This window comes from Seriola aureovittata, chromosome 15, assembly GCF_021018895.1.
Source record: "Seriola aureovittata isolate HTS-2021-v1 ecotype China chromosome 15, ASM2101889v1, whole genome shotgun sequence".
NCBI lineage: Eukaryota > Metazoa > Chordata > Actinopteri > Carangiformes > Carangidae > Seriola > Seriola aureovittata.
In genome coordinates, this window is record NC_079378.1 from 23,695,788 (window position 1) to 23,709,382 (window position 13,595).

General features: G+C 42.4%; 2 protein-coding genes across 7 annotated transcripts in view; both read right to left on the reverse strand.

Moving 5' to 3' along the window:
* The window catches only part of adora2b (adenosine A2b receptor), a 13,914-nt gene extending 4,409 nt beyond the window's left edge, over window positions 1–9,505 (reverse strand). The window contains exons 1-2 of one of the 2 annotated variants that reach the window (XM_056397735.1): window positions 9,294–9,505; window positions 8,695–9,149 (exon numbers count right to left, since the gene is read on the reverse strand). In XM_056397735.1, coding sequence (XP_056253710.1) covers window positions 8,695–9,014 — 320 coding nt within the window. In that variant the 5' untranslated portion in view covers window positions 9,015–9,149; window positions 9,294–9,505. Of the gene's footprint in view, window positions 1–8,694 lie in introns of both variants that reach the window. The other variant, XM_056397736.1, reaches the window with a different exon arrangement.
* Window positions 9,506–10,417: 912 nt separating this feature from the next.
* The window catches only part of specc1 (sperm antigen with calponin homology and coiled-coil domains 1), a 69,224-nt gene continuing 66,046 nt past the window's right edge, over window positions 10,418–13,595 (reverse strand). For all 5 annotated transcript variants that reach the window (XM_056397196.1, XM_056397195.1, XM_056397197.1 and 2 more), the window contains one exon: window positions 10,418–11,964. In XM_056397196.1, the coding sequence (XP_056253171.1) occupies window positions 11,875–11,964 (90 nt within the window). In that variant the 3' untranslated portion in view covers window positions 10,418–11,874. The remainder of the gene's footprint in view (window positions 11,965–13,595) is intronic.

A 13,595-nucleotide genomic window follows, 5' to 3' on the forward strand; every position in this document is an offset into this window, starting at 1 on the left:
TTTTAAGTGATGACACCCAAATCAGTTTTGTTTTTGTCTATATTTAAATAAAAAAAAATCCCCTCAGTTCATCCTCTCACCCTGACACAGACCCTGACATGTGACTCAGAGGGTGGAAACTACACCCTCAGTTCAATTAAAAAAAGTACACAGCTTGTAAATGCAACAATAAAAGATAAACACACATAGCTGCAGGCAGTTACACCCCTATAACTCTACCAGTCATTTCAACTTTCCATGTAATCATCTAACTACAACAGCAACACATAGGCCTGTTTCACCCTGAACACATTATCAGCTGCAAAATGAAAACATTAAGGGTGCTGCTATCTGACTCCATCGCACATCCTGCTGCGCTTCAACTAGTACAACAAACACGGCGCTGAAATGACACACACATCTGCTTTAGGTGTGATGTAGGTTAACTGTCTGCATCTACATTCAGAAGCTGTGAGCAGGAGTTTACCAGAGCAAACCCACAGAGCGTGAACGTGTGAAAATGAAAGAAGCCACTGAAACACTTAGAGACTTTTTTTGATTTTCACTTTTTCCTCTGTCTCGGCTTCGTGCTGTTTAGATCCTGAACTGATTTCGTGTGTTTCCCGTAGAGCCATCGCCTGACTGACATATGAAAGGAAATCCTCAACAGCAGGTGCATGGCGGCTGCGTGTTCAGATGCAGAGCTGATTCGGTCTGCCGGTCCCCGCCATATGAACAGTGCCTGAAGCAAAATTAACTGTTTCCTCAAAGTGTTTCAGGCGAGAGACCGCATGGTCATGACTCATACAGATGTGTACAGGAGTGCGGTCACACACACACACACACACACACACACACACTGAGCTGGAGGTGCCACAAGTAATCCATCTGACGTCTACTTACATGATCACATTATGTCACAAGTTAAAGTTCAGTAACACTTTGTTTAATGATGGAACAATCATTAGTGAATGATTAATAAAAACATTTTCATACATTAATCTGTTGTTATTAACAAGCCATTTGCCAAGTAAATTGTAAATGACTAATAACTGTTATGATAGTGAATATGAATATGAATGAATATTTTTACACGCCATTCGATCACTAAACACTGACTTGTTAACGGATGGGTTCACAGTTTTTCAAAATAATACTCAAATGCTCACATGTACATGTACGATGAAGGAGTTAATGGTGACTAATCAAACTTCCTGTCCACAGTGGAGGTGAAAAGATGGAGGCCAAAACCCGCAGCTCTTGTTCTCGGCTTAAATACGGAATAAAGTTCAGCTGACTGAATATGAAGCTTCATATGAGTCTGAGCGAGGGGGGATCACTTCACAGCTCCTATGGACAGGATGAATTATATCTGTTTGAATGTGGGAATGAGAGAACTGAACTGAAGCCTTGACCGACTGAGTCATCCACCTCCTGAACACCACCGTCACCTACCTGCGGCTGACCAGCATCTACCTGAACCGGCTGTGCATCACTGTGGTGTTTCACTTCACTGTATCACTGTGCGCTCTCACGCTCTCACATCCTTCAACAAAACTATCAGACATACGGTGAGCAGTGGAGGGAGATCGCAGCAGACGCAGACACGGACTCAGTGGGCCACAAATAGACTATGACTAAGATAAACTGAGGAACTGGTCGCGCTACTTCAAGAAGAAACATTCACCTCGTGCAGAAAAAGATTAAAGAAACTGCTGATAAGTGAGAAACAGAACAACATTGTTTGGAAACAATGTGTTCAGCAGTAAATGCTTTCTTTTTCAGTGTTGGAAAATGATTTCTCAGGATTATACCTTGACTTGTTCAGATACATAAACATGAAATCCCCTTTTTTGAACCAGTTTGCTGATGTAAATACAATCCACACCCATGGACTGACAGGTGTTCTACACGTAGGTAGGTGTAGATAGTGTCAGGACAGAAAACGTCACCAAGTGCAACAATATCACTTTCTCTCTGTGTTTTTGATGAGAAGCCATGTGCGGCTGTGGCTACACAAGATAAAATCATCAACTGTTGGTTTTGGTCTCATCACAGTGCTTTATAAAGAAAACTATAAAACCAGTCTCATCCTTTAAAAAGCTGTGAGAGATGAGTGAAGCCAGGCTGTGAGGAAGTGGGTTCAAACTGCAGCAAACGCCTCTGACTCAAAGGGCAAAGGCAGGAAATTGCTGCCATCTAAGTCCTGGTTTCACATGCAGAGAATTTGCCAGTAAAATGAAAGTTGTTAGTCAAACACGGCTTCATAATGATTAACCCCGTCCTCCTCTGAGAGGGAAACAGCCCTGGGTTCTAGTAATTACGACAATCCCAACAGTCAATTATTCATGAGTGGCGTGCGGGTCCAGCCTCCGTCCTGCGACTCTGCTCCAGGGAGGCGAGCAGGTCGACCCAGGGGCCATGAATAATACAGACCTCTGCCCATGGGTGGGGTGGGGGGGGCTTCAGAGCTCACATGTACAGCAGGCAGCACAGGGTTCGTTTTCTAGAGGGTCCATCTCCTGCTCATCGCCTCCCACTCTCTCTCTCTCTCTCTCTGTCTTTGGAGGGAAGGAGTGAGCAAGAGGCTGAATGGATTAGCTCTGGCATGACGACAGCACGCTGGCATCTATCTTTGTTTTGCTTTCTTTCTCCATACATCCCTTCTCTTCTCTGTGCGGCTGTGCTTCCGCCTGGGGCTGCAGACCTTTGCCAGGCCGCAAACACAACCACACACACACACACACACGCACACACACATACACTCAATCTTCACAACGTCTGCTTAAATATCCGGCAGGGTCCGCAGCTCAGCTACAAACACAATCAAGCATGTGCCCATTCACACTGACAACACAAGGGGATTTTATTCTGGAATGCCTTTGCATTATATATTTAGTTTAGGAGTGTCTCTGACTGACTGACTGACTGACTAACTAACTAACTAACTAACTAACTAACTAAGTAGAATGGAAAACAGAGAGAGCGCGAACCTCCTCCAAGGCTAATGTGAAACAATCAAATCAAATTTATTTATAGAGCACATTTAAAAAACAGCTGATCAAAGTGCTGCACACCAGGAAAACACAATCAACACAGAGAATCAAAGTCAATCACAGACACTAAAACAGCACGACAAAAACAAGCAAGCAGACCTGACTGATCTTGGCTCAAAGGCTAATGAGAATAAAACTGTTTTTAGGCGAGAGTTGAAGGAGTGGATGGATGGGGCGGATCTGATTGACCTGGGCAGGTTATTCCACAGTGTGGAGGCCATGACTGAGAAATCACAGTCACCTCTGTGTTTAAGGTGAGTGCGAGGGAGGGTGAGGAGGCCCATGTCCGACGATCTGAGGGGCCAGGATGTGGTTAAGGGGGTTGAAAGGATCTGTGATGAGGGGAGGGGCTAATCCATTGAGCGCTTTAAAAACATACAGCACAACCTTAAAATCTATCCTAAAGCGAATTGGGAGCCAATTAAGACAAGCCAGGACATTGTGTGACATTTTGTCATAATTGCTGTGAAGGCTTGAGTTATGGCTACAAAAGTGTTTTCTGAGGTCACCATGACCTTGACCTTTGACCTTTGACCACCAAAATCTAATCAGTTCCTCCTTGAGTCCAAGTCAATGTTTGTACCAATTTTGAAGACGTTCCGTCAAGGCCACGAGAATGGGATGGTCAACCTGAAAACAATATGTCTCCAGCTCTGACTGTCGCCGGCCTGGAGGAATAAAAAATCGAATTCATACTAAATGATCCGGACCTGTCCCAAAATCTAATGGGTTCTTCCCAGGCCCATGCCTCCTCCCTCCACCAAGTTCGCTGCAAATCGGTTCAGTACTTTCTGCTGACAGATAAACAGACGCAGGTGAAAACATAACTTGGAAGTAATAAAACCTAACAAAGAAAGAACAATATGGTCAGGTTTTACAGCCCCTTCAGGCTGGAGAGACTTCGTCTTGCTCTGAGGAAATGGTCAGTTCTGTGTCGCTGTGATAATAGCAATCAGTGTTGTTTTAACCCAAGGGTGTAGATTTGGTCTCAACATTGGTAGAGATGCAACAATCCCGCCCCACCACCCCTCGAAAACAAAGAGATTGGCTTTTTAATGCCATCAACAAAACTGTTTATTGCAGTGTTTATCGCAAATGTAATATATTTACATGTGTTGAATATCCATATATGAAATATATGTGCATATGAAGTAAAATCATATATGTATTTATGTATAGCATATATATGTAAAAATTACATATGAAACCTGGTAGAAATTGGAACAATATCATGTATTGACATATATGTCTAGCTAATAGAAACATGTATTTTAGTATGTCTGTATATTATCTATGTAACATAAATATATATCCATCCCAAAGCCTGTCGGTATATGTTCATTATATATGTAAATATAAAAGATAAACGTATGTTTAAATTTATTGAGGAATTATTGAGAAAATGATATACAAACATGTAGAATTTTAATAATCATGTTGTTTTAATAAAGTTTTACTGGGTATTTCACAAACCTGCATGAACTTATATCTTCATATATCCAAAGGATGTATACATGTCAAAATAATATATCCTCTTATATGTCACACATATGATAACATCACTTTTGATATAGGGATATATATGTCATATATATGTCATGAGTCATAGTATAGTAAGGCATGAAAACATCATAGAACAGTAAAGAAAAAATTTTCATGTCATGAAAATAATGTGCAGGTCTTTGGATTGCGGGAAGTAGCTAGAGTACCCGGACAGAACCCATGCAGACATAAAGAGAACATGCAAAATTCACAAAGATGGTCCAAGGCGGTGTTCAAACTGAGAGCATTATGAGGCAACAGTTGCAAGCACTTCACTACGGTGCCAGACCATAAATATAGTCATAGTATAGTAAGGCATTAAATGTTAAAAAAAAACGTAATAGTATAGTAGGGCATAAAACGTCAAAAAACGTCATAGTATAGTAAGGCATTAAATGTTAAAGACATCATGTTAAAAAAAACGTCCTAGTATAGTAAGGCATTAAATTAAAAAAAAAATGTCATCGTATAGTAAGGCATAAAATGTTAAAAAACGTCATAGTATAGTAAGGCATAAAATGTCATAGTATACTAAGGCATTAAATGTTATAAAAATGTCATAGTATAGTAAGGCTTAAAAATGTCAAAAAAACGTTGTAGTATAGTAAGGCATAAAACGTCATAAAACTAATGTGCATGTCTTTGGATTGCGGGAGGAAGCCGGAGTACCCAACTACCCATGCAGGCATAGGACGCACATGCAAAATGCACAACGGTCCCAGGTGGGGTTCGAACCAAGAACCCTTGCATTGTAAGGCAACAATTACAACCACTGCACAACGGTAGCACGCCATATATATAAAATCATAGTATACTAAGGCATAAAAATGTCACAGTGAAGTAAGGCATGTTGACATTTTCATGGGACTTTTCGACAGAAATTAAACTCATACTTTGGTATATCCACTGTTTTATGTTTAGTCCTGCTAGCAACCTGACTGCTAGCTTGTAGAAGACAGAAGCCAGTGTTAGCTCGCTAGTTAAAGCTAGCTAACATGGATAATTAACATCAGTTGACATTTTTCTGGTGACGTTAGGTACCACTGTGATATTCTCACCCGACGTCAGCCTTCAGATAGCCCTTCAGTTAATCAAATGCTAGCATGCCTAAATCGGTTGTCTCGGAGACATAGCCTCTTGGAGGTCACACTAATACAACTTCACTCCAAACATAGTAGGGACAATTCTGTCCTCCCAAAATATTGGTAGGGACATGTCCCTACTCTCCATATGCAAACCTACACCCTTGGTTTAACCCGTCACCTCCATCACCTTCCATTTCCACAGCTGTCTGTGTAAAACACCCTCACAGACCAGACAAATTAAAAGGACAAACCTGAGTAAATGAATGCTCAAATATAACAAATTCTGATGCTTCTATACAGGGGACAAGGATTTACTGAACAGCTTGATAAAATCTGAATCATATACTTGTGAATGACCTGATCTCAACCCAATTGACAGCACTCTATACTGTTGAGTCCATACAAAAGGCTCAACCCGGGAGTCAGTTAGCTTAGCTTAGCATAAAGACTGGAAGCAGGGGGGAGCAGCTAGCCTGGTGTTGAATAAAATACCCCACCAACACCTCTGAAGCTAATTAACACAATATACCACTCTCTATCTGTCTCTTTTATATCTCTTGATCCATACACAAACTAAAATGTAAAAACAATATGTAGTTTTACATGCCACTGTATTTCTTGGTAACTAGTGGCTGGGCAAAGTAACTTCCTCAGCTTCGACACCCACAGAGAAATAACTACACCACATAACCCATAATAAAACCAGAACAGATTCAACAAACACACAACATGTAAATCAGTGGGCGGTAGCGGTGCTGAGGACAGGCTAGCTCCTGTCTCCCTGTTTCCTGTCATCATTATGATGAGCTAAGCTAACGGTCTGCTGTCTGTAGCTTCGCATTGGATACACAGACATGAGGGTGGTGTCAATCCTCTCATCTAACCTTCAGGAAAAATAAATAAATAAGTGTATTTCCTTAAATGTTGATTTCATTACTGTTGTCAGTCAGTCTATGTCAAACTGTAAAACCCACACACACCATAAATCACACACTGATATCAAGTCCTCAAACCTTGTTCCTACACACATTGTTAACATCTTACTGCACTTGTCCTCTATAGTCTCCACAGCTGATCCCAGGTCATTTCAGGACCCTAAAAGTCTGAGGACCACCTGGACCCTGTTTTCCCTTCATTATCCATGTGATTTCCATTCAGATCGATAAAATATGGGTCACTTGTTTGAACCCACCCCCACATGTGCTGAAACAAAGACAAGAAGACTCTTCAGCTGTCCATTAAAATGATGAAGCTGAAATGTGCTGAATCAGCAGCCTGAGGCGAGGTGATGCCCCATTCCCTCACCACAGCAAGGCAGCGCTGCTGGTGTGGGTGGGGACAATCCTTCTGTGGTGCGCGCTGTGCTAAAGGTTATTCGAAAGCTCCAACTGGACAGAGGGACAAAATAGCTGGAGGGTGTTTTTCTGAGAAATGCTAAAGGGGGGGACGGGGGCTCGAGGGGAGTGTTGAGTGTTTGTGTGGCTTCTCACGGGGTTTAAAACATCTGGCTCTGGCCTTTCACTTCTTCTAAAACCATCTGTGAAAACACTTTTATCTGAGAGAGATTCACAATCCCGAAGGGCTGCAGGACTGGCTGAACTCACACTAACACACACACACACTCACACACACGCACACACAACCACCCACACACACACCAGACACTGCTGCATGTAATTTGAGCTGAACATACACACACTGATCTTATTATCACGTGTGTGTATGTGTGTTTTGATGGTGGGAGTTGGGCTTTCAGAGGAAACTATAAAGTTTCATGTTGAAAACTTGTTACAGAGGCAGTTGTGAGAGGTTTACAGGCAGTTAAAGTCAGTCTTTTCTGTGTGAGGAGGTGTGTTAGGTTTGCTTTCCGTCCGTGGGTCAAAAATAGAAGCACAAATGGGGATTTTTTTACAAGCCACTTGTTTGGTGGCAGAAAACCTTCATCCCAGACTAGTGTCAAACTGTCCTTCCTTGCCAGTGTTTGAGTGTAATGGAAATGACAGCTAAACAGCTAAACAGCCGCTCAACATGAACAGCCCCCAAACACACCCAGAGCCCACAACATTCACTCCACTGAATGTTGCCTTAAAATAAAAACTGTCAGCTCTCTGACACCGGTGAAAAAACAAACAACACTCCACCAGGAGACGGACGACTCCCAACTGATAATAAAGCTTCCTCATTTCACGGAAATATCAGGCAGCGCCGCGTCTGCTTCTGTTTCTTCAGGCGGACTGTAGACGCACTCAGCGGCCGCACAGAGGATCTCTGTGGCCTTTGCCGTCAGGATCAATGGAGGTGACACACTGTGGTCAGGTATTGATCTGATATCTCAGCCTGAGGGGAGGAGGTGTCAGAGTACAAGCACCGACAGCCAGCTTCTTATCAGCTGAGGAAAATGATCTAAAATGATTCAAGTGCTCAGACCACAGATTTCTTGGGTTTGTGCTGTTGTAATAAGAGAGACACATGTGAAGCTGACATGATCTAAAGCCTTTAGATTATAGAATCAAGGTTATAGAACAGACACTTCAAAGTGTCTCTAACTCCAGATTTAAATAATGTTTAGACGTATTAAGTGATTATCATTCCAAGTTTCAATATTAACGCTGCTATTTTTACACCAGACTCTAATCTCCGCAGTAAACTCATTCATGAGATCACAGAGCTGATACTGATCTTCCAGCTCCTGATTGGGATTATTTCTCAATGGTAACAGAGTGACAACATCTAGAGAGAATTATGTCCAGCTTCTTTATTTCTGCTTATTTAGCAGATTAACAAGAGATTAAACATGCAGGACACTTTCAGTTATAGTTACAGTGTTGTAGACAGATGAGTGGCTGGTTCAAGAACCAACTGGGTGGTTGAGACTTTAATTCAATTTTTTAGATTGGAAGAAAATAAAATGAGAGGTGGAGACTGAACGTTCTCATCTAGGTTTCACTATTTTCCCCTTTGACTTCACAGAGTCTTCATAAGCTGCAGATTCATTTCACACCAGAGGTAAAATGAACACTCACAACACTCACCTTAGAGGAATTTTAACTGCCAGATATCTGTCAATAGCGATGGCAAGCAGACTGAAGATGGAGCTCTGTGTCAGTACCAAGACAAAACAGGCCAGGAACAGGCACCCATAGAAGTCCAGACTGATGCCGATGCTGATGGTTATGGCAAAAGGGATGGCGAGGCAACCGACCAGAATATCAGCCACAGCAAGGGACACCAGAAAATAGTTGGTAGCGTTCTTCAAAGTGGTGTTGATGGCGACAGCCCAGCAAACCAGTATGTTGCCGGATATGGAGAGAACAGCAATAACCACTTCAATCACGATGTATAACGTATTCATCTCAGCAAAGTGTGTTCAAGGACTAAAACCTGCAGACGGTAACCCACAACACTGTGTCTAGTCCCAGAGGAGTAAAAAAGTCTTTCTGCTATAATCCAGGAATATTCCACAAGTGTGAGCTGCACATCCAGCCATCTGCAGGAGAGAGAGAAATTACTTCATATCCATCTTGAGAAAAATGTTCCAGCATCAGAAAGTTGACAGAAGCTGTAGCTGCGCATTAAAGCTGAAGTTTGCGTCAAAACAGATGTAAAGTCACTGAACATGGTCTTCGCTCACCTTAATGAACCTGTACATCGTCTCTGGATGTTTTCACATCAACAGCGACCGATCTGTGGAGCATTTCAGCGGCATCTGTAGATCTGCGTCGGAGGCTCGGTGTCACACGACTAAACCCGCAACAGCAGTTTTGAAGTGGAGGGAGAAGCGCAAGAAAAAAAGGGGGGAAAAACTGAATTTCACAGAGAAGCCACGCCCCGAACACACACACACACACACACACACACACACACACACACACACACACACACACACACACACTCACACACACTCACACACACACACACTCTCTCTCTCTTTCTCTCTCTCATGCGATCACAAGTAGCTGATAAGCGGAATCCCGAGCGAGCGTCACTCGTCTGCCGTGCGTAATTACGCGCCAGTTAAACAGCACCATCTACGCCGCCACCACCACGTGCTTTCCATTTAATGTAAACGCTGTCTGATGTGCACATGCACGCGCAACCACACTACCCAGACACGCGGCTGCATCTGGTTTAAATCAGGTTGGTGCCCGTGGACTCATGGGAGGCAACAGCAAACCCCAAACTTACTCACGTTTTTAAGTGTTTGCGGAATTTTGTTTACGTTCCGCTGCTGTGTGACGCAAACGCACGAGACAAACGGCAGAAAGTTATGTTTGTATATGGAAATGTGTTAACCGGAACCCACGCACGTCACGCATCTGAGATGGTGTGTGTTTTTAATTGGATGGTTTTTTTGAAGGTCACTAAACTCCATGTGATTAAGCAGACATGTTTAATGAAGTTAAGGGTCAAACAAACCCTGTAATGTTCGATCTTCGACCTATTCAACCCTTCGTTTGATTGATTTTTATTTCTCTCTGGAGCCAGTTGATTGCATTTAGACATTCCAGTTATCGTGTTACTTCACGGTCCCTGCTGCCACTGAAATGTGTTCAAGTACAAAAGGTGCGCTGCGAGAAGTTTCCACATGCCCAAATGTTTTACAACCCTGGCATCGCGCTTTAATGGGCGCAGTGGAAAAGCAGTTTAACCTCAGTGAGAGCAGCACAGGAATATATTTTCTGCTTCTTTCACACAGTAGATTCATCTGACACGTCACTATCTGAGGAATAATAATAATAATAAAAAAGTGAATGATTGAAAATAAAACTTGACATTCCTTTATTGAGCAATATTCATTCAATAGTCCTTCAAATCTGACATCTGTAAATAGAAAACTGTATTTCTGTCCACATGTTCACTTTCAGGATGCAAGTCTTGTAAATAAATAAATAACACTTTTATCTTCCAAAACATAGGGGCATCTGCAAATGGAGGCTTGTCTGAAGCACACCACAGAGAACATGTTGTACCTCGACTCCTACATGTAAAAGTTTCCCTCTCCTTCATAATTGAACATGGCATGCGAAATATAGATGTATATATTTTGCAAAGCAGCTGCAGTACCATAGTTGTTGAGTCTTGATGGAACATGAGGGAACATCACAGGAGGTTTAATTGTAAACAACACAAACATACACATCAGTCTGTTTTCATAAAAATATTTCTACAAAACTATTCAGCAACTCTCGTAGCGTTAAATCATTTTAGTGTCGCATCACAGATGGCAGCTAGAGTCTGTCTGACCTCCGTTTTTTAAGGACAAACCAGGACATACAATTAAGGTGGAAATATAAAGGCTTTGAAGTCAAACCTGTCAATTCAAATTATTCTCTGCTCTGCAAAGTCGAACTCCGGCTAATTTACAATAAGCATCGCTATCGATTCATTTCAGCAACATTTCAGCAAACAGAACCAAAATTTACCCACAGCTGGTTTCACACTCATGACTGTGTGTTGGTCAGTGAAAGAGGACGTCACACTGCACACTGAGACTGAACACTACACTTTAACCATGCATAGATAGTCTTGTAGAAGTCGTGTTTTGGCAGAAGATTTGGCACAAAAGTCAGATCATTCCCACAGAGCATTTGATTCACAAACAACTCCAGTAGGTGAAGTGTTGACTGACATGGAGACCGAGCTAAAAAACAAGTGAAAAATAAGATTCTTTAGATTTTCTACTGACAGCCTGTTTGGATTTAATGCAATTATTTCATATTACCTATAAAAAAAAAAAAAAAAGAAAGTTTTTCTGAATCAATATCCAGGGATGAAAAAAATGGATCCAGTTCTTAATCCTCTCAGTCGTGCTGTCAACTGCTACAAGGCTCGAGAAGTATTTGGCTCCATAATCTGTTTGTCTTTGAATCAAATGCTCAACTGACACTTTAAACAGGGTGCTGTGTGTGTGTGTGTGTGTGTGTGTGTGTGTGTGTGTGTGTGTGTGTGTGTGTGTGTGTGTCCTGGCTGCACTGTTGCCAAGAAATAAGACAGAAGACAGTGCGTTCATGACGGCTGAGTGTCTCAGGAACAGAGCGGTCCTCTGTCGTGTCTCTGGTGTCCGTGAGCAGCAGCAGCAGCAGCAGCAGCAGCAGCAGCAGGAGGGTTAAAGTGGCAGCGTTTGCTCTGTCTGGAAGGTGAATGTAGTGCTGACAGAAAAGTGCTGCAGTGCCTCCAGTCTTCATCGGTCTCCAGCTCCTCTTCCTCACCGCTCAGGTCTCAAAGTACTTGTAGATCTGAGAGACGTACTGCATGACGCTCTGCCAGTCCGGCCTGTCGGTCTTCATCAGCTCCTCCATGTCCTGTTAGGAGCAGAGAGATGGGGGGTGGGGGTGGGGGTGGGGGGGTTCAACAGTTTGATCATCACAAACAGCACCCCCATCAGGCCAATGCAAAGCTGCACCAACAGTGTCTGATGATTAATAGTTAATCTAATTTGTGATGTGAGATCATAAACGGAGAGCAGTATTATTATGACCACATTTAATAGAAGCATCTGCCAACTGCCATGAATATAAATGAGAATGTTACAGATCTTTTAGAGAAGTTACAGCTTCCCCATTAGACGAATGAGTGTTTAAACACTGAATGCAGAACAAATGCAACATCTGCAGAAAAGAAGAAGACGGACAGAACATACAGTCACATAATTCATCACTGACTGAACCACATTAATGCTCAGTTTCTCTCACTTCCTTTGGCACAACTGTCAAATACGCCTTGTGTTTATTATTAGAGACGGACGTTAAATAACAAATTGACATTTTGTTTTTCATCTATAAATAGTTCCTTATTCACACGCCTGTTCTTTCACTTGTTATCTTCTGTTCTACATCACTGTTAGAGCCTTTATTCAGTCAGGCGTGGAGGATGTTTGACTTTATTATTGAGCTCAATGAGAAATCACATATTTCCTGTCACACTGACACAGTCCCACAGACGTCTGACTGTCTCAGTTTAAACATGGTTATTTTGGTTTCGGACACAGGAGTTAAAGTACTGAGGCTTGTGCAGGACAAATGAAGTGATACAGAAAATGTGCCTAAGTTACTGTGAGACTCCTGATCAGCTGTGTGACGCTGCAGTCAGCCACTCGCAGACAAATCCTGTCCGACAGCGATGAGTCAGACAGTGAAGTGGACTTTCACATGACTCCAGCATCACAGAAGCCTCAGTCACCTCCTTAACGGGAGGAGGATCCACAGCTCTGTGGGTTTTGTTTAAGCAGCAGATAGAGAACTGAAAACACTGCATGCAAGTTCATGAGTAGAGAACAGAGGGATCCAGTTACAGTCTTTTATTTGTTTACTGTTTTTAAGTCACTGACATGGGAACTAGTTTGCCACATCCAATCTTGTAACCACAAGCATGTAATGGAGAATTAATAAGACTAAGAATTGTGAACTTTGATCTCACTAAATCACTTCCCTGCTGAGATCCAGCTGGCTCCTGACTGATTTGTGCATTTTCAAAGTCGTCTCAGACCAGTTTAGAAAGAACAAAAATCCAACTGCATTCATCGGTTTTATCGTTTCCCTGGAATCATGAAGCCAGGAGTGCAGAGAGTAACGAGGCGAGATGCTCAGCACAGATGTCAAACAGCGAGGAAAGGTCACGTTAGTTTAACCTGAGCACTGAGTCAGATCCGTCTCTACAGCAGAATAAAAGTCTGAGGAGAAAAACCTCAACTGGCTGCAGCAGATTATTCCTCTACATCAGCCTCTTCCTGTCTGTTCTTCCTGATGTGCATGAGGGATTCACTTTCCCTGGTCAGCATTAAACTGTTTAGTGTGCACACTCTTACCGGCAGTGATATGGGTATTTAAATCCAGGGAAGCTTATAAACATAAAGGGCCGTGTGCAGATGTGTTTTTATGAACAACAGTTTCTGACATCGACGACCTGAAGGCAGCGAAGTGACACGTTTAAATAC